This window comes from Argiope bruennichi, chromosome 7, assembly GCF_947563725.1.
Source record: "Argiope bruennichi chromosome 7, qqArgBrue1.1, whole genome shotgun sequence".
Lineage (NCBI taxonomy): Eukaryota > Metazoa > Arthropoda > Arachnida > Araneae > Araneidae > Argiope > Argiope bruennichi.
Genome location: NC_079157.1, coordinates 79586290 through 79612843, shown reverse-complemented (window position 1 = coordinate 79612843; position 26554 = coordinate 79586290). Strand labels below are relative to the sequence as shown.

Below are 26554 nucleotides of genomic sequence, written 5' to 3'. Positions count from 1 at the left end.
TTACAGATTTTGAATTACATCTTTAATTTTCTATTATAAGCCAATTACATGTATTTTTAGTTATTGACACAAGACAACAAACAGTCTACTTCAGCTTCTTCTTGGGTCTAAGGTTGTTACAGTGGCCACATTTGCGCTTTCTGCAGTTAGTTGCCTTTGGATGAAGACGGGCATAACACCTATTTGAAAAATAGAATTATGTATAATTTCAAAACCTGCAAATTGTAGCTCAAAAAACAGAAAGAATCTTACTAATATAGCTCTACCTCCTTTAATCTGAACATGCATAAGAAATGAAATTTTTTTTTAAAGCTTATTAATAAAACAAAATTTTATGAAAAAAAATCAGAACATAATGAAAAACAGTATTTATTTAAATACGAGCTTACTTTCGGCAAATAACCTTGTCACAATTGTATTTTTGGGCCAAGATTCGGAGGGAAGGTTCAATGACTCCACCACGCAAACGAAGAACTAAATGCAATGTAGATTCCTTCTGAATGTTATAATCAGATAATGTACGTCCATCCTCAAGTTGCTTACCAGCAAAAATCAATCGCTGCTGATCAGGAGGAATACCTAAATTACAAAAATATTTGTATAATTAAATGTTCTAAATAAAGCATAAAGGATTATCTTCTAATTTTTTTTGTTTTGGAAAACTTTAAATATGCCAAGCTCTAATTACAGTTTTCAATGAAGATTGTATTAAATATAAAAATCTGTTGATATTTATAAAGAAAATAAATTTTACAAACTTAATACACTTCTTTCAAAGAATGTTCCACATATTATCAGATTATAATTAAAATTTGATTACAAACACTTTCCCACGGTATTAGCAAATTTTCTTGAATTATCACCATACCTAAAAATAAAGTACATGCCACTCTTCTCATTAATTGTTAAGACACACTTAACAATCAACTTAAATCAATTATTCACTGTGTATTTTCACTTAGATGACAGGTGATTACATATGTAATGAGAAAATATATATAATTATCAGCAAACAAAAAAAAAAAAAAATGCAATTTCCAGTTTGCAAATCTATAGACATGTTAAGAAAAATCAGCCTATGATTGAAAGACCCAGAATCAATAACAATGAATAAGACTAGACATGGAAAAAAATGTTTCTTTTATTTGAGACCGGAAGCAATCATAATTTGATATATTAATATTCCGGCAATTACAATTGCTAACATGTACAATTGCTCAAAGTTTCAGCGTCCTAGAAAATATAATTACCAAGTCTGAGAACTTTATTTGATGGTGCAGCGATTTAGATACAAGTACTAGTTGATTTAATGAACTTTAACAAATTAGAGGTTGCTTTAAGACTTACCTTCTTTATCTTGAATTTTTGCTTTAACGTTTTCAATAGTATCCGAGGCTTCGACCTCAAGAGTGATGGTCTTACCCGTTAATGTCTTCACGAAAATCTGCATTTTGAGATCTGGAAATCAAATAAAATCATTAAAAACAATGTAAGGATTAAAAAAAATCTTGAACGTTGGGAGAACAAAGGGTTAGTATGCAAGATGTCTATATTAGGCCTAACTGATTTTTAATCGTTAAAAATACATTAGTCTACACATAGAAAGCTTGTATATTACATTAATAATATAATATTAGCGTTTTTTAAAATCATATTTAAAGAAAATCACCTGTTAAAAATTTAAACAAGTATAGAATAAGGATCTAACTAAACAGTCAATTACCTCGTGCCTTGCCACGACCAGAAATAGTACTTTTCCCTTGTAGTGAAATGTAGAGGATTTCACTTCAATTCGTTTTATGCACTATTATCGATTCTTGCAGATTAAAAAAATATATATCTTCTTAAATGATAATATTTCTCATTTTCTTTGTAATTTAAGGCGTTTTCTTTATAACTAAACATTGATATAATTAATTCAAAATAAAAATTTATAAATGAGACTGAATTATTTTTTTGGTGTTTGAAGTTAGCTATTTAATTTTTATCCCATTGAACTGAACTGATATAATTTATTCGAATTTCAAAAGAAAATAGAGAAACAATTTTTAAGTTTTACATAAAAATGAATTTTTTACATCATTTAAAGTCAAAACAAGATGTAGATGAAGCCATAAGGAATACTGAAGAACGTGTTTTAGTTTTACGATTTGGAAAAGAAAATGAAATTGGATGTATGCAAACAGATGATATTGTAAGTTTTCATACTTAGCGAAATGTATTCTGAAGCTTAAAATACTAAAATTTTAAAAGATTTAATTATATACATATTTATATCCCCCATAAAGAAGCATTTCGTAAGAACATTATTATAAAAATTAACTAACAAAAAACTGTGCTGTAACATTTAAAAGCTGTCATTTTTTAATCTCAGTTTAACTGATTATTACAATTACCTATGCAAGTTAATCTTATTAAAGATGTTTGTAAAGTGTAACTTCTCTGAGTGGCCATTTCTCCAATCCCAGAAAATTCAACTGCTTTGAAGAGTTTTCATTACAGTTGCAAAATAATTGCTACGATACATAATATAAACAAGTCTAGCACACATTTTTTGACACTTATCTAAAGAGAAAATGTTACTTAATTTAATTTTTACATTTTTTGAGAAATTAAATTTGGGGACTGTCTTGAGTCTCTGCACTTTGGAAACAACTATTTTTTCAAGTTCAATTTTCAGTTAAAAAGCAAATCTCTAAAAGTAATCTTTTAATCTAGCTCAGAACATCTCTAACAAAAATGTTCTTTGAAAGTTCACTAGCACTTTTGCATCCATTCATACAAGCCATGATATGTTGTAGAACACACTATCAGTATTCTATCTTGAAATATTTTACAACACCATATTCCACTGGTTGATGTTTTGATGCTGTATTAGCAGCAGAAATATATTTGACATTTGTGAGCTGAGCTCTGTGCATATGATATGTTGCATTGTCCAATACAAAGAGAACTTCCCTGGCTTAATTCCTCTGCTTTTTAAATCAAATTTTACCATCCATTCTTAAAAAATAGTTGTCATCCATACTTTTTTTTTTTTTTTTCGTATACCACAACATACCAAAATGGTTTAAATCTCTTTCTTTTAAACACCTCAATCATCTCCAAATGACCAAGGGCTTCTCTTTCTCTTTCAAATGCAATCACGCAAAAACTGATGATGAGCTGCTCCTTTGGAATTTTTCCACCTTTGATTTCTTCAGTTTTTGTAAAACATGCTTTCATTGGGCAAAGTACTTAAAAAAGAGTACTGTTTCATCCATCATTGATATGAGGTTGGTTGAAAGGAGGTTGATATGAGCTGCTTTGTCACATAGTGATTGAAAAGTGATGTTATTCCATATGCTAAATCTAAAAATCATCCACTGCTGGTAGAGAAATTTTCAATTACCGGAGCATCAAAAGTTCTTTTGCATTATGGTGAATCACAAGTCTAATTACAGAAATTCTTGTTGTCCGAAATATTTTAAATTATTCCAAAACAGCCTTATATATGTTGATATACTGTTCCAGTCTCAGCCATTTGACATCACAAAAATTGAAGTCTGTGTAATTTATCAAAATCAAATCACATTCTTTAATGATTTAGTTGATTTGTGTTTTTCTGCATTTAAATAATTTGACTAATTTTTTAGATGATTTTCCATTCTAATATTGATACCAAACTTTAATGAGCTACTTGAGATTTAGAAGAATACTTTTCAACATTATTGCAACTCAGATTACTGACCAATCAATGGACAAAGTGAAAATTATGTTTTTATTCCAAAATTATTGTAATCCATTAAATGTCAAGATATACATGTGACATTTCATAAATTTACATTGAATCTTTCGCCTCAAGGTTAAAAACAGGAAATGAATACATCTTCCTGAAAAATGGATGGGCTAACCCACTTGGTAGCTGTTACCAAAGATTATTTTGACATTAGGTCTGTGGATTGAAAAATCTATGCCACGAAAAAGTGTCCATTAAGATGGGTGATCACTATGCAGGAATGGCCATTTAGAGAGATTTCACTGTATTTCCTTTTTATAAAGCTAAAGCTTCTATTCTTTTTAGTTTCATTTTTAATTATTAAACAAAGTTTTAAATTGTAATATAGATCAAAAGTTAAAATCGAAAAAAAATTGCATAAGTTATTCATTTAATTGTAATTGAATTTAAAGGTCATTTAAATGAGAAATAGATTTTAATCTCTTTCATAAAGAAATGAGATTTTAGATGATTGTTTTAAAAAACATGGATTAACTTGCAGTAAACCTTTAAGAAAAACTTCACTGTATCCTAATCTTGCATTTTAGTATTTTTTTAAAAAATTACTCGATATATGTTAGAAATTTCTTAAGTCTATCCAGAATTCATCGAGAGATTCTATCACTATCTTTTGGATACTCATCAACAGTTATTCCCTAATGATAAACAAAGCAAGTGATATTTTAGCAGCAAGGGACACTCTTTTGCTTCTGCTCTTAGAATGTTTGGATTTAAGCATCTGTTGCGTGTTTAGGGGTTCAGTACATCCAATTTAATGAAAATTTCTTTCTTAGGTGTTAAAAAAAAAACCCTTGCATTCGATTTAATAAATAGTTCCAAATAGTTATTAATATTGGTATTTTTAAAAACAGTATTAAGAAATTTTCATAAAGAAATTAAAAAATATACATTAAATGAAACCATAATTTAACGTACTTTGCATTTTATGTTTATAAATAAATTAACATTTCAATTATTAATGTATTTAAAAATTCAAAGACCATTGCTCTCTCATAATAGTAATATCATTAGTTTAGTAATGTTTTCCAAACCTTAATGCATCTTATAGCAACAAATAAACTTATTAATTTAAAATTATGAATGCTGAATAAACATAGAATATTCTCGTCAACCTACTATACAGGCAAAGAGGCAAGATTAATTAGCTATTAGTTTATTTTAAAAACAAAAATTTAAAACTTCGTTCTTGGAAAAAAAATAGATTATCTATTTCTAATTCAAAGCATTGTCCATAGCTAGCTACTACTTTTCCCCATCTTTCTGGCAGTTATTGGATACATATATAAAAAAAAGTGTATTTTGAGGCAATACACACATTATTCCATCTATGAACTTCCAGCCAAGTTACCATCAATCAAAAGAAATAGTATTTAGAAACAGCAACATCTGGATAGTATGGTGGTTGAAGTAAGACCTCTTAATTCAGTATTTCCAAATTTGTTTGGACTGTCTTGAGACATGCATCTGAGCATTGTCATGCTGGACATTAGCTTTGTTGCATCTCTCTTTGCACTGTTGTCGTTTCTCAATTCAATATTCGGCTCAAATGCATCAGTTGTATTGGAAACCAGTATCTTATGATAGTTTCACTGTCTGTTCATAATATATCTTACCAAGCTGGTCCAGCCAAATGTAGAGCATAACCTTGGCATTGTGAACATTTAGTCTAGCCATGGATGTAAAAGTATATCTGTGCATCATTCCCTGTGATTATCCCTATGAAGTTTTTTTTTTAAATGGTTTAGTTGTTGTTGTGGGGAACTTAATTTAATAATATAGTACAATATTACTTGTTTATAATTTTTTGCCACAGAAAATTTACAATCCAATAATGTTTTTGATACTTCTTGAATTCTAATTGAAAGTAAACAAAACCAGTTTTTCTAGTGAATCAGATGGTCCTCAAAAAGCTTTTGGTTTTTAATAATATCAAACTTTTTACAGTATCATTTTTCAACTGTATTCAATTTTATGTTTAAAAAATAAAGAAAAACATTTTTTTAATTGCAATTAAAATCAGTTACTTTTATTATGTGCTTTTCCTTGCACCTAATCATTTTTACCTATACTCGTCACCAATCTTTTTCTTTTGATAATCAATTGTTTATCCTTTCATTTCAATTTAGAAAAAAAATGTAAGCATAAAGATGGTGTCAATATAAAGAATATAAAAATTTTATACTATTAGTGTGCTGTAGAAATGACAAAAATAATTTAGAATTGTAGTCCAACAATCCATGATTGACATATACCTGTATTGCTTCAAATTTAAATTTTGCATTGTAAATATATGCATAATTTTTTTCAGAAGTTAAGAAAAAGAAAATACTTGGGAAAAAATTAAGAAAAAAAAATATAAAAACTGTTTAGTATCAAATGATTTTTTTTTTTTTTTTGGTTATGCATTTTTATGGAAAATAAAAGATCAAAAATATCATATCAAAAAAATTGTTATAGAAATCTTCAGTGTGAACATATTGTTAATTTCAGTTTCTGCACATTGCCAAATTTTTAATGCTTATTAAAAAGAAGCATCACATTTGTGAGTTAATTACTAAAACAGCTAAAAATAGTGATTTGATTGAATTTTGTAACAGAATTTTTGGATTGTAAAAAAAATATAACAATTGTACAGATAATTTATCATAAATAATGTACATAATATTATATTTGAAAGTAACAAAATTTTAAAATCACAATACAGACTATATTATGAAATTAATACATTTCTTAATATGATGATATATAACTTCAGATTTCATCCTGATTGTAAGATTATTGTCAGAGTTTTAGAAATTCACAATATTTGCAGTGAGGCTTCATAAACATATGTTGAGAGATATTCTCGCTCTTCGGCAAATTTTGTATCATTAGCCTCATCATCTTTTTTATTTCCCTGAATAAGTCTGATAATTTTATCATTTTCAAGAGAGGATATGACTAGAACAGTATTATTTATATCCTGTAGAGATTGGATTTCTGAATATTCTATTTCATTAGTATCTTACCTATTAAAAATATTGTTGATCTAAAAAAAAAAAAAAAAAAAAAAAAAAAATTAGAATTTTTGATGAATTTTAAAATTTAGAATTAGAATTTTTGATGAAGAGAGATTCCTATTATATACTTAATAAATTTGTCATATTTTTCATTATTACTGCATCAGTGGAAAATGGATATTTTGTGGGTATATTATGACAAAAAAGCATAATTTTTTTTACATTATATAGTTAAAATTCTGGATGGCTAACTTTATTCTTAAAGTTTTTGTATTAATAGTAGTGCATTTTTTTTTTATTTAATCTAATTCCGATGCTTTCATATTGTTTAATAAATAATTGTTTTGAGTTAAACTGAAAGTGAAGAAATGAAAGTTGGCTCATAATTTATATTTATATATAATACATTTCTTTTAATATAGATGTCAAGGACAGAAACTTTACTTAGTGAAATGGCTACTATCTGCACAGTTAACATTAGTGATGTTCCTGAATATGTTGATTATTTTGATATAACTCATATTCCTGCTACTGTATTTTTTTTCAATGGACAACATATTAAAGTTAATTCTGGGTAAGCTAAGTATATTCTTAAAGAAATAAATTATATATAATTTTATATAAATTGCAGTTTAATTCATTAACAGAAAATCAATATAAAAATTTATGTTATTTTGCATTATGTAAATTCTCTATTGTATGACAGGATATAAATGTTATTTTAATGCCATTGAAATGAGAGAGTGATAAAACAATGAAATCATGTTGTACATGACTTCACTCTTTTTTCAAGCTATATTTTGTTTTTTATTTATTTGTACTCTAAAGATTGTGCCTTCTTCTGGTTTCTAATTTAAAACTGCCAATCTGTTTTTGTAGTTAGAAATTTTCATACCTGGATTCAAGTATTATTAAAAAGAACTATAAAACAAACCAAGATTTCTTCATTAGATTGATAACTACTAATCATGCATAATTTTATAAAGTTTTGTTGATATTGTGATTTTTTTTCCTTCAATTTATTACCTTTTCATATTCTCATAAACCACATGACTAATTTCAATTGACTCAGCTTGAATTCAATTGACTCAGCTTGAATGCTCAGCTTGAATTCACCAAATCAGGAACTTTAAATACCAAATTGTTGTCGATTTTAGATTAGGTAAATTGTAATATAATTTTCCAAAAAATAATCATTTTTTAAATAATAAAATTTTTTGTTTACATTTTTATTATTTCATGGTTGCTCAGATTTAAAAGTGCATTTCTGACATTACTTATCTTTATGGTTGTGTATTGTTAGATTTACTGAATGTTGAACATACTATCATGAGTAACAATCACCATCATGAAAAAAATATTCTTAAAATTTGCAATATTGTTTTTGAATAAAAAATGACTGCTATGCATATAATTTTGTTACTCTTATTTTAAAAAGTTGTTTAGGATAAGAATTTATATACTACAAATGGTTAACCATGTCTGAATTACACATTTTCTTAATGTAATTTATATTCTCTTAGTTTGGTATTTAATATTTCTGTTTTGAAATAAAAAATGACATTATACATTGCTGCAACCATTAATTTTGATACACGTTTATAGAACTGTATATTAACTCTGAAACTCAGAAATGAACATATTGTGAGGAAAATTTCCATTCTTGTTTCACTTTAGTCATATATATATATATATAATAGTGCAATTAATTCTTTAAAGAACAGTTATTTTACTATATTGATGGCATGCAATTTAAATGTTATGCTAGAGCAAACTCAAGAACTGATGGATTTATTTCTTCTTATAACATTCAGTTAGTAAGTCCATATAACTTAGTTTAAAATATAGATTTCAGTAAATTTCTTGTGATTTGTGTTTAAAATATATTATTATGCAATAAATTAAAATTCTGCATTTTTTTAAAAATTAATTTGTTTAGAGAAATTTTCAAAGAAATTAGGTAAATGTCATTAAAAATTTTATTATATATTAAAATATTTTAAAAATATAAAAGAATAAAGATTTTTTTCAGTTATTTTCATTACTTTGAAAATAAGTCTAAGTGAAGATTTCTAAAATGATGATACTTTGATTTCAAAATCAGGTTTGTGGTTTTATATGCTGGAAAACCTGGTTAACCCTTTGCAGCATACTAACCTTTTAACTCACCCCCCCCCCCCAAAAAAAAAATGTTATAGGTTCTCTATTTGGACCTAAAGGTTAAATTTTCGAAGATTGAACTTACCATTTTGATTCTGTGGGTGTTCCTTCAGGTGGAACATCAGTGCCACTATAGCTCTGAAAATTGTGATTAAGTGAGCATTGCAGTGAAATGCAAAAATGAGCAAAATCTCTGTCAGTTGAATAAAAAAGCACTACTTTATACCTTTGTAGTAGATTTGGCATGACAGAAGATGTACCACAAGATGGCATACTATGATTTGCTATTTAAGGGCAATGTTTGGATCATTTTTGGTTCTTCGAAACGATTAAGATAATCTGTCAATATAATTAAATTTTTAATATGATTAATTTTCAATTAATTTACAATAAAAATGATCTACAATTATATATAAAATAAAAAATAAGTTATAGTATAAATATAGTTAAAAATATTAATAAAATTATATAAAACAAATATTAGTAAAATAAAGAGCAGAAAATTCTGTGCATCTGTAGATGGCCAAAACCACTATTTAAAAAAAAAAAAAAAAAAACGGAAAATCTTAAAAACCCAGAGTAAGGGCCAGACATTTCCAAGAATTCTTACTCTCCTAAATAATATTTTTTCAATTCAGTTCATTTTCCTTGAAGAAGAGAGAAGGACAGGGGAAATGAAGATACAACTTCATTCTTTTTCCATCATAGCATCCTGCCTCATAACAAGATTGCTGCAATGTGTGTGGAACACCTAATTTTATCTAACAATTATACATAAGTTTTCTCTTTAAAAAAAGTTTAAAATATATAGAATGAATAGTTAAGATCCAGCCAATAAAATCATGTTGAAATTATTTTTTACTAGAAAAAGCAAAATTAACTGAAAAAAAAAAAAGACTTTCACACAATGCATTATAGATGAAAATTATGGATCTGATTGATTTAAACTGTCATTTGTTATTAAAAAAGGAAATTGTAATGATTTTAGAAATGAGTTAAGTTAGGTATCCCATGTAGTGGGACACTGCACCACAAGGGATTAAGAATTTCCAAAAGCTAATATTTAAGGCAAAGGAAAAAAAGTGTGTGGGGGGGATATATTTGGTTTAGTTTTTGAAGTGAAGTGTTACTGTTCTTTAAATAAGATGTTTTTGCATTAATAGATTAGTTCTACAAAAGCTGCTATTTAATTTAATTTATTTAATTCTTTTATTTCAGTATGCCTGATCATACAAAATTTATTGGGCCTTTTCAAACTAAACAAGATTTTATTGATCTTGTAGAAGTTGTTTTCAGAGGAGCAATTCGTGGAAAATATCTAGTGAATTCACCTATAGATAGAAGGAGATTGGCTCATTATGAGATGTTATATAAGGACTATTGAGATGGAAAATGCTGTGTAAATTTGGTATTTTTACGAATGAATTTTTTACATAAAATGCATTGTCATTAATTCTGAAGTTCATCTGTCAAAAATGCATTTGTAAATATTTTGTAAAACATGTAAATAATTGACAACATATAAATGTTTTTCATAATGTTTTGTTGTATTTGTATTCTTTATTTATTTCATTGGGTATATAAATTATTTATTTAAGCTCATATATTTTCCTGAAATATAAAGTTATAGTGTGTGAAAGAAATGAAGTTAATTTTTTAAAAATTATTATTATGTAACATAAAAATTTCTATTTTATGGCATACAGTGAACCAGTTAAGGGTGCTTGAAAGTAATATTGCTTGTGACAGAAAACACAAGAGATTAAAATAATAATGTTTTTAAAATTTTGTAACCTCTGCTTGTGAAAATGTATCTGTAAGTCTACTATGAATGAACTAAGTAACTATGAAAGAACTATGTTATTAAAAAACTATGTTAAAGCACTAAAATATGTAGCAACTTTTAAGAATAAGTTATTTTTCTATTAATAGTAAGTATGCTAGTGAGTTTTGTGCAATTTTAAATATCAGATAATATTCAACTCTATTTGAACTTAATTTTGTATAATTCAGTTCCATGAAACGAGCTCAACAATTACATTGCTGTTGTCTTTCATTTGAATAGTTGATTATCATGATAAATAATTATTAGCTTCCATCATAAATTAATACAAAATTACTTTAATTACAGTTTTATTTGTTATAATTTGAAATTAAATTTAAAAAAGGACTAAAAATGTAAAATTCCAAAAAAATTTTATTAATTCAGGTCATTAAACTTAGCATTATTTAAAGAATTTTTTACCCCTTAACATTATCTTAAAATCTTTCTTCCATGAAGAGATAGGATGGGAAGTCATAACAAAAGGAGTTACCCAAGATAAAAAAAGACTGTTCAAAGTGCATGGGTGAAAATAAAGCTTAGAAACCACTTTGAATGAAAGGGGAAAAAAAAAAAAATGTATTTAAAGAAAGGGGAGATGCAACTACAAAATTAGGAAAAAAATCATAATTAAGTAATATGCAAAGAAAAAGAATATAGAAACCCAGACAAATGTCAATTAAAATCAAAATTAAATTTCAAAAGTTCTTGTTAAAGGATTACAAACTTATAAATTATTTTTAGCAACTGTTAATTTATCTTAGAAACTGATATGTGGGAAACTGACACAAAAAGACCCATATAATTAACTGGAAAACTACTAGAGATAAATAAAAATTAGCTGTTCTGAGGTTAAAACTGGGAAGATTTAGAACAGAAATTTTGAAGAAAACTGGAATAAATTCTTCTTGATCTGAAGATAAACTTTATTAATATGTTTTAAAGAAAAATATTTTAATCTAAATAATTAAAGTAAAGGTGCATATGTGTTAGCATTCTACATGCCATACTATTTGACCTGGTTCTACCAAATGTGGTATATATGTGCTTTGAGCAATAAAAATATGCACCTTGGATCATTTTTTAAAAATTTTTTAATTGTAATTTAATTAATTAAAAAATAGTAAAAATTTGACGTGTTTCTCTTCATAACTTCCAAAAAAATACTTCAGCCCCAAAATGAATTTTACATCATGATAAATGTAATTTGTGATGTCATAAACTTGTCATTTGATAGTAATGTAATATAGTGCAATTTTTTTTTGAATATCAGCATATATATATATTGCCTGTTTTCCATTTGTAGATTATATTATTGCCTTGATTTTCAAATAATTTTCATTGCTTCATCAAGTTTAATTTATTTATTACTCGATTACTTGATTTTTCCCATTGTTGAAAACTAAAAAAGAAGGATTCTATTTCATATCTTTGTTATGTACAAGACAAATAAAAAATGTGAAATTATAATGTCATGAAGGTTAGAAGATAAATGAACCAAACATTTATATCTTCAGAAGTGCTACATTGTCACGGGGATGACCTCATGAAAAAGGTACATGTATGCAATTACTAGAACTTGTGTGAGACATTTAAAATCGTACAGCTATAATGTCTGATAGTTAAAAAGGAAAATTGACATGAAGTCATGTCTAAACGATTTAACCGGAATGAAGTATAAGCAATATCCTAAAATCAGCTGATTGCCAAAAATGACTAATCACTTATAATAAAGGAGAATGTGAGTATTTTAGCTGGCCATCCTATTTACCAAGAATTACCTTAGTTCGACTCAGATATGGTACACTTCAGAGCGATTATTTGAAATGTCAATTAATTAATAATGAAGTGAGATTTCGACATTTATATTTATATTATGTCTCTATGTGAATTTCAAAATAACAGTTTCTTTAAATGCTGAAAAACTGTGATTTTCTCCATATTCTAAAACATAATATTTAATATTTCTTCAAAATTACCGCCCAATCTCATAATTTAATAGGGGGTAAGGCATACAAATCTGTAATTTTTGAGCATCCTGATCAATTATGAGATGTTAATAAACAATCAACTAAATGACTGAAGAAATTTATGTAATTATTAATTGTTGCTACTTATTACAGAAACGATTCACATTTTTTCCCCTAGTCATAAACTACAGTGGAACATTTTCTGGGCTTACTACAATACGAGTTTATTCAAATTAAAGATTTTGATAAATTCTACTGGATTTTCGATACCTTAGGAGTATGAATCATTTCTTCCACACAACGAATCAAGAGCAGTGCTTGTGAGAGAGGTTATAATTTATCTTACTTTTCAAATACTTAATGACCTTTCGCGATGAATAAAGAAAAAAGAGAATTAGCCTTAAAACTCCTCCCTAAACTTTAAAGTGGAAAGTATCCCAGTTAAGTAATTTCGTCAGAATTCACTATATCTCATCTTGTTAGAAGTTCAAGAGATTGAAAATCACTAAAATATTTCCAACATCAAATTCTTGAATTATCTGAAAGTAAAAATAGAAGTTTACACATGTAAAAACAAATTTTCGATCTGCTACCAATGCACCGATTCTTTCATAAAATGAAGTCCATGCTGCATAAAATGCAATGAACACCACCCCACCCAAAGCTTGGACATTTAAGAAAAGATGGTGGATCTTATTTGTATACAGTTGGACACTTCTCTTGGAGAAGTTGCAAAGTTCTCCCTACTTTAATAAACAACGGAATCCAAAAAGGATCTTTGTCCAAATAACTAGAAAGTTAGACCTCGAACCAAAAGTGTAAAAAAATTAATACCGCTACTATCCCTCCCCCCCCAAAAAAAGAAATACATATTGAAAATAGAAGACCCCAACATTATAACTTGCTTTATAAAATGACAAACGCTCTAAAAAAAATGAGAGAAGTCCCAAGAAGATTTCCAGGTTCACAGAAAGCTATAAAAATTAGCCAAGAAATGATACAATCCGGAAGAGAAAGAGCAAATTATTCTCGACGCACTTCTTGAATAGACTGCTTTTTAACCCTTTGGCCGCTTACCACTAATCACAGAATAAAAAAGCGTGAATAAAAAGAAAAAAAAAAATGTATGGCGAACTATATCCCTATTTGATATATCTTCTGATTTTCATCAAATTCTTCCAAATTTTCGTTTCTCTACTTTCCTCCTTGATTTAATTCTTGTACTTCATTAATTTTTTTGTAGTAAACATTAGATCTTCAACCTTTTTATAATTTATTTTAATAGCTTGCACATTTGAACGGTGAAGATTGCGAATAGAGACCCCAAGTTCTGCATCAAAAATTAATCATCATCTCGTCTTCGATATTCTCTACTACTACATCGCAACCTTTCCACTGTTATAACTTATTCAATCCGCGTTCAATCGAAGCATTGTGAAATTACAATTAATTGTAAGATAAGTTACAGGTTAGTAAGGTGGGCCGAAAAAAACTTTATTTTTTTCTTTTCCAATTCGCTATATTACGGAAAGGTGCGAATTGATAAGAAATGAAAAGAGGGAAAAATTTGTAAAAGTGATTAACATCCTATGCATGAATCTGAAAAGATGAACATAAAAATTGATGAAAATCGACTGTCTTTCATTAATTTTTAGAATTTATCTGTTTTTACTTTCTTATATATGAAGTATAAAAAAAGTATTATAATCATCAAAACATTTGATCTCGAGATTTTGACAAATCTCCATGTTTCAGACCTCCCTGCGTTCGGAAAACGCATGTTTAGCATTATGTCTGCCTTTAAAGATAACTAAAAAACGTTTTCAGATGGATGAATGAAATTTAATTTATGGATTTTAAACAAAATTTGTAGATTTCTATCAAATTTTGAACAAACCTCTTCAAAGTCCATTCAGGAGAAATCTGGCTGGTCATCCGATTATGAGGGAATATGATAATTAATAAAACTTAATGAGCTAGATAAATCAAATATACTGATACAAAAATAATTTACACCGTTTCAAAATTTAAATTATTCTCTTTTTATTGATATCAATTTAATAGCCTCACAAATTTTACATGAATTTTGGCAATTTTTTAATATATATATATATTAACTTCCAGTAACAGATTACATTGTTGCCCTGAAATTCAACTTGTTTTCATTGTTTTATAAAATTTATAATCGTGCGATTTTCTTTTATTGTTGAAAGCCAAAAAAGGATTCTGTTTAATATCGCGGAAGTTAGAAGGTAAATCAACAGGATATTTACGTTTTTAGAAGCTCTATAAGTGTCTCCATTAGATAGATTCATACTCACAAATAAAATTTATATGAGACAATTAAAATAGCATGACGTTAATGTCAGACAATTTTGCATAATCATGGTCACGAAATTATATCTTAACAATTTATCTAAAATTAAATATAGCCAAAATGTTCAACTTGCCAGCTGCTTAATCCAAGAGGACTATTTATTAATAAATCAATACTATTTATTTCCAGAAGTAAAATATTTCAAGTGAAATTTTTTTTGGGGGAAATGATAATGTATAATAAATATGGATTTAAAATAAAAAAAAATGATTAAATATTATAAAGTTGAGAAAATTGTAGCAGTAAAGTAGTTCGTGATTTCTTTAAAAATGTTTGTGTTCAATTTTATTTTTATTTCAAATAATATGTTTTAAAATAAATCATTTCATTATCAATAATTTCATTAATCTTTACCGATTATTTCATTATTGATATTGTTTTAGGAACTTATTCAGACGATAGCCACGTTATTAGAGAATCCTTTAAAATTAAAAGCATCAGGTTCTGCTTGAACTTTTAAAATGTTTGGAAGAAGAAGCAACATAAAGTTATTCAAGAATTTGTTTCGTTTTTATGTTGCATTTTAATTTTTTCTAGTACGTAATAGATTTTTATATATTCAAAGTTTTTTTAATTCCAGTATTTTAAAAATTATGTAAAACTTATAAAATAGAAAAAAAATTGGGTTTGAAAAACAAAATAATGTGAAATTTAACGAAACACGGATTAAAACTATCCGAGATGATACAGGTTTCTCGAATACAGGCCAATGGAAAGCTTATTCAAACTTGAACGATATTATTCATACATAATTACAAATGATATAATATGTATGAGTTTCGATATCGTCATTTACTTACTTATGAGCTGGAGAAGTATTAGAGAATAATTTTAGAGTTCATGCGTATAATAAAACTTCATTCTTATCATAGAAATGCATGGTATCAAGATATGTAAATAAGTCGCCCTGGCTTGGTTGCAATCAAACGATCTAAAAAAGCCACCAAACGACCACATTAATATGATAATCGTTTGCAATTTTTCTATATCTATTACCATTTTTAAGATAAAATTATTAACTCAAATGTCTGCAAATAGGTGGTTGTACGAGGGGTCTCATCACTTAGCACATGTGCGCTTTTCTACACTTGAAACTTGAAAGAAGTAGGAAATTGGGATTTATAGCAGCAATGGCTGTTATTCCTTTCTACACTTTTTTGTGGCTATTGTTGTCTCCGTTTTGAAGTTAAAAGTGAAAGACTTAGGCGTGACTTCAATTGGCACCTTGTTTTCTTACAAACTTTTATAATTACTAAAACGTTAAATTACTATCTTAAAGTAATCATTTTAAGTTTTAAAAATCATGACTTTAAAAGTGTTTTGCTACTGGTGTGAATTAAAACATTTCACATTAAATATGAACGTTTAAAAGACACATGACCACCTAAAATCTACTCAAAAACTTAAAGTAAGCTATTTTTTTTTCTAAAAAAAATTTCTAACTTCATTAATTTAGCAGTTTACACCTTTCAGACTTTAAAGTAATTTGTGGAATTTATAAAAATTATAGGAGAAATAAAGACTGAGCATCTATTAAAATAAAATGTTTTTTCAAACTATTAATATTCAAAACTTATAATATTTTACTATAAGAAAGTTTGATTGACATCACTTTATATTTTAAAATATCTTTTGATTAAGAGGGATTCTATAAACATTTTTTACATCGAGTATACATTCTCCGGATTCGCCGCTGTTATGACCAACGTTCACTGACAAAACGTGATGTTTTCAAAACTTTGCCTTGATAAAGAACTTTTATGCATACTAATTTTACCGAAAAATAATTTCCTCAAGACTTGCTTGTAAAACAAAAGCAAAAAACTTTTTTTGTATTATTTTTTAGATATTTCAAACAATTACTGTTAGAAATTTCGTTATAACACTTTAAAATATTTCGAGAGGATTTTTCCCAAGGTGAAAATATAAAGAACTTCAGTGATGATGAATTTGAACAAAGATCGGAATACATTTTGTTTTTTATGGCTTGCATACAGTACAAAAAAAATTCAGTATCTTGACATTAGTGACTTCGAATTCAGATTTTTCGCTCATTCCGAACGACCTAGAAAACTCTGTTTTAAATAGGCAATGCTATCACTGGGATGATGATACAGGGAAGCTGAAACTAAGCTTTCGGCTTTAAGGTCACGTGTCACGACGTGCATTGTGGGAAACTTCTGAGTTTAGCAAGATGGCGGTGGAACCACAGCCAATGTATAATGGTTCTGTACCAAATTTATGCTTCAATGATGAAAATTATGAAAAATCAGAAAAAACCGAGCCCGAGTTACTCTACGAAGAGGTTCGTATAATCAAAAATGATAGCACTGCTTTTAAAGGGTATATCGCTTCTGAGATATAGACATAAAATCATTTTTAGTGTTTGAACTAAGCCATTACTTTTATATATCATGCATTCAAAAAGTGAAGTGCATTATTTGTATTTTCTATTGGAATTTTGTTATAAAACTCTTGCAAAATGATTGGAGGATGTAAAATTTGTAGAAATTCCTTATTTATTCTCAAGTATACAAACGTAATACTACTACTGATGTCCCTTGCGTATATGGTCCCTATGACAACAATAAAAGTGAATTTCCATTCCAAATGAATTCATGAGCAAAATTATAAGATATAGTTAATATTCGTAAATTTTATGATTTCAACCCAATGAGAAATGCTGATGATTTACCTGAAGTGCTCAATTTCTTTTTTGCAAAAATCCATTGACTTATTTACTTCCGTGCGAAGTTTACATGCATGAAGCTTATTGTAGTTTTGATTAATTAAGAAATAAATTGCCTGCTATTGATATTTACCTTGCCATGGTAATTTGAATTAACTGAAATAATATGGTTTACATAATAATTCATTTTTATTCATATTTGTATACATTTCTTTTTGTAATAAATTTTTTCAATTCTGATAATTATATCTGAAGTAATTGCCATTGGATGATATCAAACATTTAGCTCCTAAGTGTTCATTTGTTTAAACTGCTGTTTTACTTCAGATTTAATTAATCTCAAACACTTTTTTCCACATAAGGAAGCATATTCATTTACTTTTTAAAATAATCATGTTAGTCGTTTTTAGTTGATAATTTCATTAAATGGTTGTTATTGCAGGAAGACAAATATATCTTTAATTCATAGACATTTTTAGTTTAATATTATTTAAGTATGTAAACAGCTTGTTTAATTCTTGTTTATAACAAGCTTGTATGAAATATATTAGACAGTTTTTGTCTAAAAAAATAAATCATTACACAAATTTTCCATTATTTATTTTGAGGTGTCACATAGAAGATTTTATAATTGCATTTTTACAAATTCAGTTCAAGACCTAGATGTGTGTATAACTATGTCAAGAATTGAAGCAATTTAACCTAATAGCAGGCTCAAAATTGCAGATACAAAGAAATAAATTTAATAATTGACTTACTTTCATATTTAAATCTGGATCTTGTTATTTTAATATTTTTAAGGAAATGGGTATGTGAAAATTATATTAATAATTCTTTGTTAAATTATGCTCCAGTAGCTTTTTATAATGATTTTTTAAGAAACTTTAAAAGTAATGATGTTTTGAACTAATTATAAATATATTGCTGAAATGATACTTTCAAAATTATCTGCATTATTTAAATGTGCTTTTGTGTTATTCAATTTTTTTTTTCAAAGCATTCTGTTAAAAGCTTCTGTATTTTAAGAACTTTTGATATTTTTATTGTACAAAATAAGGTGATATATTTATTTACTTAATATTTATCAAGTCTTATTATTATTATTTTGGGAGATAATAAAAAAGGTTGTCACATATTTTTTTGTTTATTTTATAGTAAATTGTTAGTTTATGTTGCTATTTCGAGCTTGTGTTTCTATTTTTCATAATAATTTTTACAAATGTTTTATCATTCACCATGGTATAAAATTGGAGTACTTATTTTGTACTTCAAGCCTTTATTTTTATGTTTGACTATTTATTTCTTGCAGTTTGTTACTAAATTTATTATTTGACCATATTTTTACAATGCCTGTAATCTTGAATTCTATTTTTTGTATATAAATCAACATTAGCTGTTAAACATATATTATGTATTATAATTCCAGTTTTATAAACCTTAAATTACTGTAAGTGAAAATATATCAAATGTAATGCAAAACATTAACATGCATACTGTGCTACATATTTTCAAACAGTTATATTAATAGAACAGAAAGTATAATTTTTTAAAATCTATTCAAATTTATAAATCATTTATTCATTCAGTACAAAGCCTAAATGGTTTCTCAATGTGCAAAAGACTGTTTTCTTAATTTAGCATGCTAATTGGAAAGTTAATTCTGAGAATCTGCATTTTATTTCTCTTTATTGCACTGAAATCTAGATACTTCCATTGATTCTGTTTGCATTTTAATCTACATTTAAGAAGAAATGAAATCCTTTCAAAGTTTACCATTGCTTTTGGGATTATGATAATTTCAGTAGTACTGTAATTTGTGCATTTCAGTTATAATAGTAGCAGAAAACCAACTTACTTTTATGAGTTTGTGAGATAAAAGATCACGATTTTGCTTCAAACTTTATGTATTTGATTATTTTGAAATTTAAGTAATCTTAAAATAATACATTTAGTCTCATCAAAATTTGCGACACATTATTTTCTGACATTTTGCTATCTAGAATTTATTTTGTAATTCTCTTAATTGTTTTCTACTTTGTTTAACCATATATATATATATATATATATATATATATATATATATATATATATAAAATTAGATGCTTTTCATGGATATAATTTTCATGCATGGTGATGATAGTGAATTAAATTATTTATAACTATTTATATCTGAATATTTTCTAATTGATTTGTGTACTGTTTTCTTTGAACCTATGACTTTATATATATATATATATATAATTTGAATATTGCAAATTTTTAAAACATGCTTTTACTTCTGAAGTGTGGAGTTTGTGTGCGAAATGGCATAAACTGTGACTTGCTTATATATGCTATTTTAAAATTATGCAAATTACATAAACCATGTTTATATATAGTTATTATATTGAAAAAACTAAAATTTTGGCTTAAATCAGCTGAAAATTCAAGTTTATTAATTCATTGTGTAATGAGAAATATTAAAAGTGAAAATAATTGCTGATGTATTTAGAAATAAAATAGACTTACTTTTTAAGTTTTGAATTAAAAATATTGAGTTCTGGTGAAGGTGAGGTAAAATGAAATTAAAGTATTTGTGTATATTTTGTGATATTGTGTCAATGCAAATCACTATGTAGCTTTATTAATTAATGATGGATGCATATTTGTTAATTTTTCATACTTTAAAATAGGAGTGGAAGAGAATTTTAGGGACTGTTTTCATATTTTATACAAATATTCTATTATTAAATTTGCATTTAGACAAAAATAAAAAATTATGTAAAAAATCATTGGATACCATAAAAAATGATCATATTTAAATTGAACTGATGACATGCTTCTTGATCAACATTTCTAGTAACAACACCAGTAACAAGAAATGTTGATTTTGCTGTGATTTTGATTTCGTCTATTAAATGATATATATAATATGGAAAACCATAAAAAAGTTATGTAGTGAATTTAAATGAAAGAAAAACAGTACTATATAATTTGCATCACATTGAATGTATGCTGATATATTTATTTATTTTTTGTATTCTTTCTTTTTATATTTTTTTGAATTCTTATCTACATTGGAGAAAAGATGGTGGGGAATTAATATAAAAATAAATATACACTGTGTAATGCATAATATTGTTAGATAATGTATTATTTTTAAACATTCAAATTAAATTATATTAATTAGTATGCCTTCCTAATTTGATTATCACTAGGTAATGTCATTAATCTTGGCAGTTAATACGGTTATAGCTGTAAATATTTTTTATTATGAATTAATAGTTTTAAAATAAATCTCAGTGTAATTTATTTAAATAGATAAATTTTAATTGAATATTTAGGATCTAATTTTTTTCTAAATTTTTTTTAAAAAGTTCTGAATAAGTAGTTTTGATTAAACTTTGTTTTTCTAGGCTATAAATAATGCCAACTGTCTGAAAGTTCCATTATATCCAGTCTTTAAATTATTATTATGATAAATTTCAATGAGAATTTGTATTTAAAGAATTCTGTGCAATAAACTTAAATATTTCCTTTCTAAATCAATTGCTCTACTGTAGCCCAACTTCTGGTATCTCTGCTTGGTATTATCTTGAGCATGTATATTACTTATCTGTATGATGTCGTGTTATCAAACATATCTTTGACTGATATATTTTCTTTCCTCTGAAATTCCTTTGTATAATGAAACTTTAGCTGATATAGATTCTATTTGCACATTCCAATCTTCATAGTCACATGCTTCTATTTGTTATTTTTTTTAAAAAATATTTTAGATTTTTAAAAAGAAATTGTAAAGTTATTTTAAAATATAAGAGGAGAAGGGCCATTAATTTAATATTCCCTTTTTTACTTTCAGTTGAAATTAATCTCCTTATCTGTGATTCCTTATCTGTGATTTCTAATGAAATTATTTTTAGCAATATTCTATTAAAAATTTTTTTAAAATTTTTTTATGAAATATACTTTTTAGTCCATGTTCTTAAATTTACACCTTACTTAAAGCAATTAATTAATGAAAAAGAAACTATGCTAATATTAATATTACATTGAACAATTTCAGTATAAAATTAATAATAATATAGAAAATTTGATAATTTTATCTTATCAGTTGTATTAATTTTTTAAAAAATTTGTTCCATTTTGGCATTGAAGAAAGTTATCGAAATGAAAACTGATATATTTTTGAGTTTCAGGCAATTTATTGCCTCTTTTTATCAGTGGTTTTTTGAAATGTCCCCCCCCCCCATAAAAACCTGGTCTTCTAACTGCAGAATGATGTGTATGAATATTTGTCAAGACTTTAAATTTCTGGAATTGTGGTAATTCTCAGTGGTGATGCATCAGTTTCTAAAAGATATTTAGGTATTACCTGGTATGGATTGTACTTATACCTTCACTGAATCTGTTTTATAATTCAAAAGGATATTTTAGAAATATACTTTTCATGTATAAACTACTGATTAATAGTTACTAAGTATATTTTATTAGAAAATGTAGTAATTTAAATAAAATTTAAAAATTGATTTGTATTTATTTGATACAAGAATACATTTAATTTGTTAATATCATACCTGTTTTAAAAAAACTTGTTTCATAAAAGAATGTTAATGCTGATCAATGAAAAAAAAGCAGCAATATAATAATGATAAGCTTACTTGAGGTATTAATAGATGTTTCTCATTAAAATTTATTCTTTATCTAGTAATTAAGTAAATGCAGATTTCGGTTTGTTATGTAAGCTAACTTAAACCATATATATCTTAAGGTCGAGACAATGTTCATAAAATATTTTCACTCATCCGACAAAATGTACTCAATTCTATATAAATAAATGTTGTTGTTTTTTGTTTGATTCCTCCTTCCCTATAAAAAAAAACTTTTTAAAAAAATGAATGTCTTTTTCATCTTTTCCAAAAACATATTTTTTTTATGAAAAATTTTTGGTTTTAAGCTGCCGATATGTTTGCAAATTTTGAATTTTAATGAATGTAACTAATTATTTCAAAACTGATTAATTTCATTCTCATCTATTTTCCTTTCTTTAAAAGAAAAAGTGAAAGACTTTTAGAATTTGATGATTATACATCTAGCAATAACAGTTATGTTGCATTTAGCATATTAAAACACATAAAAATTGAACTTTTCTATTAAATGATTGATTTCTTTTTTTTTTTTTCTAGTTAAAAAACATCCAGAGTATGATACGTCTAACAAAAGGTAATCTAGAAGCTTTGAATGCAAGGTTTGCAGAATATCAACATCCTCCTTCTATGTATATTACTGTAAGTAAAAAAAAGAAGCTTTAATTTTTTTTTTTATTTAATGAAGAATATTTGATTTTTTTTTTGAAATATTTGAACATGATATTCAGAATTGGCAGTTAAGTTCATTGAGACCTCTTGGAATTACTTGTTTTAAAACATGTGTTATCACATTTTACCTTTACTTATAATACAGATGATTGTGTGTGTGGGCTATGCATGTGTTGGCACTCTACAAACTAGACTGTTTGACCAAAATTTCTAAAATTGGTACACATATAGAGCATTCATTGTAGGACGAAAATTAGTACTTTGGAACATTTCTTTTAAAAAAACAATAATTAGAATTTCAATAAAAAATGTAGCAAAATTTTGACATTCTTTGGAATTAACTGTCTAAAATACTACAGTACAGTATCTTAAAATTCCAAAAATTATAATTATTAAATTATAGAATTTGATTGATTGAAACTGAATACAAGCAATTCCTTGTATTCTGAAAGCTGCAAATGAAACTTTTTTTTGTTTGTTTTTATTTATGTGCAGAAAAACTATTTTCAAATTTTAAAGCAAAATATTTGAAAATTTATATCGTTAAGCCATCTTTTGGTCAAGTGCATTTGAAGCTATGTTTGGTAATTTGCAGCCTTTCTCTATTAGAATCATATAGAGATTTTATATTACCTCAAGTTAGATTTGAACTTCTTTACTAAGTGTTAATTCTGTATCTGATCAGTAGAGTTAATTAATAGTTTTTTAAAACAATTAACCAGTGACAAATACACAGTAAATAAAAGTTTTGAAAAAGAATATCTTTAGTTTCATTTATTTATTTTATGTAATCTGTAGTGACATAAAAAAGAACCATTATATTTATTTGTTTATTCCTGAAGAATCTCTTGACGTTTTTACTATTTTTTAATGTACCTGTTTAAAAGGAGCATATAAAAATTTCTATAAAGTCATCTATTATCATAACCCATTTTCTATTAATTTTACTTTATATGTTACAAATATAGATTGAGATATATAAAAAGAATATATAAAAAAAATACCAAGCTTGTGATTTTGATGTATTTTCATATTTTCTGAACATTTCTTGCATTCTTTTGAACAATTTTCTTTTTATGTCTCTTTGTTTGTCAAGATAACTCGGTTCTAAATTAAATGAGGTCTAAAATTAAATTTGGTATGCAGTTTATTCAAAAATTGGCAATTTCTATCAACTTAGGAAGTCCGTTGTCTTGAAACTTGTCTTTTTGCATATGACTTATAATTTTAAAGAGCAGCGAACTAAATCATCAGCAAATGGATTCATTCTTCAAATTGTCAATCCACGTTTTCTATTAATCAAATCTGTCAGAGGGTTTACATCTATTATTCTATTTGTGCATGTATAATATATGAATGCAAAAATTTAATATTTTAAATTTAATATTTGAACTAAACTTTAAAATTGCATGTTTCTAAATTTATTTTTGTAAATCGGTGGATAAATTGTCTATTTATTTCTATATCTGTGCTTTTATGATGATAATTCAAAAATGGAAGGATGAAATTTATAATGTAATTATAACAACAAGTGATGATTGATAATGCCATATTTCGAATTCAGCTAATCAAAGGAAATATGCCTCAAATCACCTTTGTTTCTCATCATTATACTATGAAACCAAACAGAAAACTTTTATTTTGTATATAAATATGATAGCAAGACAAGAGCAGAGCATTCATGCTTGTTATTATATATAAAATGTTGATATTGCAGTTAATAAATATTTATTGCTAGTGCAAATTAAAATTCATTACCTTTGCATATGAGGTGTTGTTTTATAAGCTGTATAGTCAAGGGGGAGGAAGTGGCATTTTATCATGATTGCTTTTTGAAAATGGTTTCTACTTTATTCTATTGTTTTATTATTGTATTTTATCTTTTATCCTGTTTTGTTCTAAAATTAAGATGTTTAGTATCATAGAAAATAGAGTAATTAATTAAAAAGTATTTTATGGAAATTTGGTATTTGTATTTTTTTATTTTGTTTTTAATAGCATTATATACTTTGTTTTTTTAACTTAATAGGAATATGAAGATCTGACTAGCAAGTTAAATGAATTTCAAATGGAAGAGCAAAAACTGCTTGAGCGAATTGGTAATGACTGTGATGGGAGAGATTCTCCAGAATATCTTGATGACAATGATGAAGCAAAGCTATATAGTGATACTTTTTTAACGAAAATGCAAAATAGTAATCAAGGTTTCTCTAGTAATATAGGTAATGTTATCAATATTTTGTTTTATCGAAGCTGTTCAAATATTTTAGTTATATGAAAATCAAGATTTATTATTTTTAGAAGTTTTTATTTATATTGTGTTGTTGTTAAAGTTTTTATTATATACATGTTATGTACAACTATGTGTTTAAACAAAATAGTTACTTGTTTGTTATAGTTAATAGTTTTGTTAAATAGTTTATAGTTAATAGTTTTGCAGTTACTTGTTTAGTGAGTGACATATTAACCTGTATTTATTGTTTGGTTAGAATTATATGATATAGTTTATCTCTTCTACAATTAATTAGATGTATATATATATATATATATATTTAAAAAATGTGCAAAGTATATCAACTTGATTAAAAAAAATTAAATGAAACAAAAAAATATATATATAAATGAATTCCTTTGTTGTTATTTTTGTAAAATGTAGATTTTCAAAGAAAAAAAAAAGAAAGAAAGAAAGAAAATCATTATAGAATTAATTTTTTTTTTTATTTCAGCTTATTATAATTGTATGTGATCTGCTTTTTTTGTATGTGATAGTTCAGCGGTTCTTAACCTATGGGTCGCGAAGCATATTTCTTGGGTCGCTCTGAGTCGAACCAAAAAAGTTAGTAATACACCAAATTTCAGACATTTTAAAAATGACGACTTGAATAAATATCAACAATCGAAAATGAATGTTATTAACAAGATCAAAAAATATCAGCTGATTAAAAAGCGAGAGCAAAAAAAGTACGTGTGATGATAATAACGGTGAAAACTAAATGGAGCAAAGCTGGCGAGGGCGTACAAGAGAAGCGCGCCAAATATTTCATTATGTCAATCTTTTGGTTTTATTCGTTCGCTTTATTTACAAAATATTTAACAGGTAAGCACTTCTAACTTGAGAATAATTTTAAATACATGCTGATAAAAAAAACGATATCTGTAATTTATGATATAATTTGATAAATGTCAGCGCATTTTAGTTGTTTTAAAGTCAAAATGGATGGGGAACTCTTTCCCAGCGCGGAGCGTCACATTTTCTGCCTTTTATAATACTGTCAAGTTGGGGTGAAACAGCCCTATAAGTATTATTGCCCTTTGCAACAACATATATGTGTGAGGCTGGTTTTTCGGCTCTGTGTGTAATTAAAAACAATTACAGGAACAAGTTAAATCTTGAAATAGATATAAGGTGCTCCTTGACAAGCATTCAACCGAGGTTTGAAGATCTTTCAAAATGTATTCAAA

The 26554-nt window shown here is 26.3% G+C and overlaps 3 protein-coding genes across 5 annotated transcripts in view; 2 read left to right on the top strand and 1 right to left on the bottom strand.

The window, feature by feature from the left end:
- LOC129976079 (ubiquitin-60S ribosomal protein L40) lies at positions 1–1812 on the bottom strand. 2 transcript variants are annotated; one of them, XM_056089453.1, is made up of 4 exons: positions 1724–1812; positions 1348–1458; positions 390–579; positions 1–179 (listed from the first exon to the last, which is right to left on the bottom strand). In XM_056089453.1, exons 2-4 carry the CDS (start codon positions 1448–1450, stop codon positions 86–88), a joined length of 387 nt encoding a protein of 128 aa, XP_055945428.1. In that variant the 5' UTR covers positions 1451–1458; positions 1724–1812; the 3' UTR covers positions 1–85. The 2 variants fall into 2 exon arrangements, with proteins under 2 accessions (XP_055945428.1, XP_055945429.1); XM_056089454.1 differs by having other exon boundaries at positions 1670–1741.
- Positions 1813–2013: 201 nt separating this feature from the next.
- Positions 2014–10477, top strand: LOC129976005 (thioredoxin-like protein 4B). The gene is made up of 3 exons (XM_056089334.1): positions 2014–2194; positions 7200–7351; positions 10156–10477. The coding sequence occupies exons 1-3, from the start codon at positions 2066–2068 to the stop codon at positions 10319–10321; spliced, it is 447 nt and encodes a 148-aa protein (XP_055945309.1). The 5' UTR covers positions 2014–2065; the 3' UTR covers positions 10322–10477.
- Positions 10478–17231: 6754 nt separating this feature from the next.
- Positions 17232–26554, top strand: part of LOC129975236 (serine/threonine-protein kinase A-Raf-like) — a 31194-nt gene continuing 21871 nt past the window's right edge. Inside the window, exons 1-3 of one of the 2 annotated variants that reach the window (XM_056088270.1) lie at positions 17232–17411; positions 22961–23062; positions 25122–25314. In XM_056088270.1, the coding sequence (XP_055944245.1) occupies positions 17301–17411; positions 22961–23062; positions 25122–25314 (406 nt within the window). In that variant the 5' untranslated portion in view covers positions 17232–17300. The remainder of the gene's footprint in view (positions 17412–22960; positions 23063–25121; positions 25315–26554) is intronic. The other variant, XM_056088271.1, reaches the window with a different exon arrangement.

Coding starts and splice junctions, on each gene's coding strand:
- LOC129976005 (XM_056089334.1), top strand. CDS start 2,066: ATGAATTTTTTACATCATTTAAAGTCAAAACAAGATGTAGATGAAGCC. Junction 2,195..7,199: donor GTATGCAAACAGATGATATT/GTAAGTTTTCAT, acceptor CTTTTAATATAG/ATGTCAAGGACAGAAACTTT. Junction 7,352..10,155: donor CATATTAAAGTTAATTCTGG/GTAAGCTAAGTA, acceptor CTTTTATTTCAG/TATGCCTGATCATACAAAAT.
- LOC129976079 (XM_056089453.1), bottom strand. CDS start 1,450: ATGCAGATTTTCGTGAAGACATTAACGGGTAAGACCATCACTCTTGAG. Junction 580..1,347: donor AAAAATTCAAGATAAAGAAG/GTAAGTCTTAAA, acceptor TTTGTAATTTAG/GTATTCCTCCTGATCAGCAG. Junction 180..389: donor GACAAGGTTATTTGCCGAAA/GTAAGCTCGTAT, acceptor TTTTTCAAATAG/GTGTTATGCCCGTCTTCATC.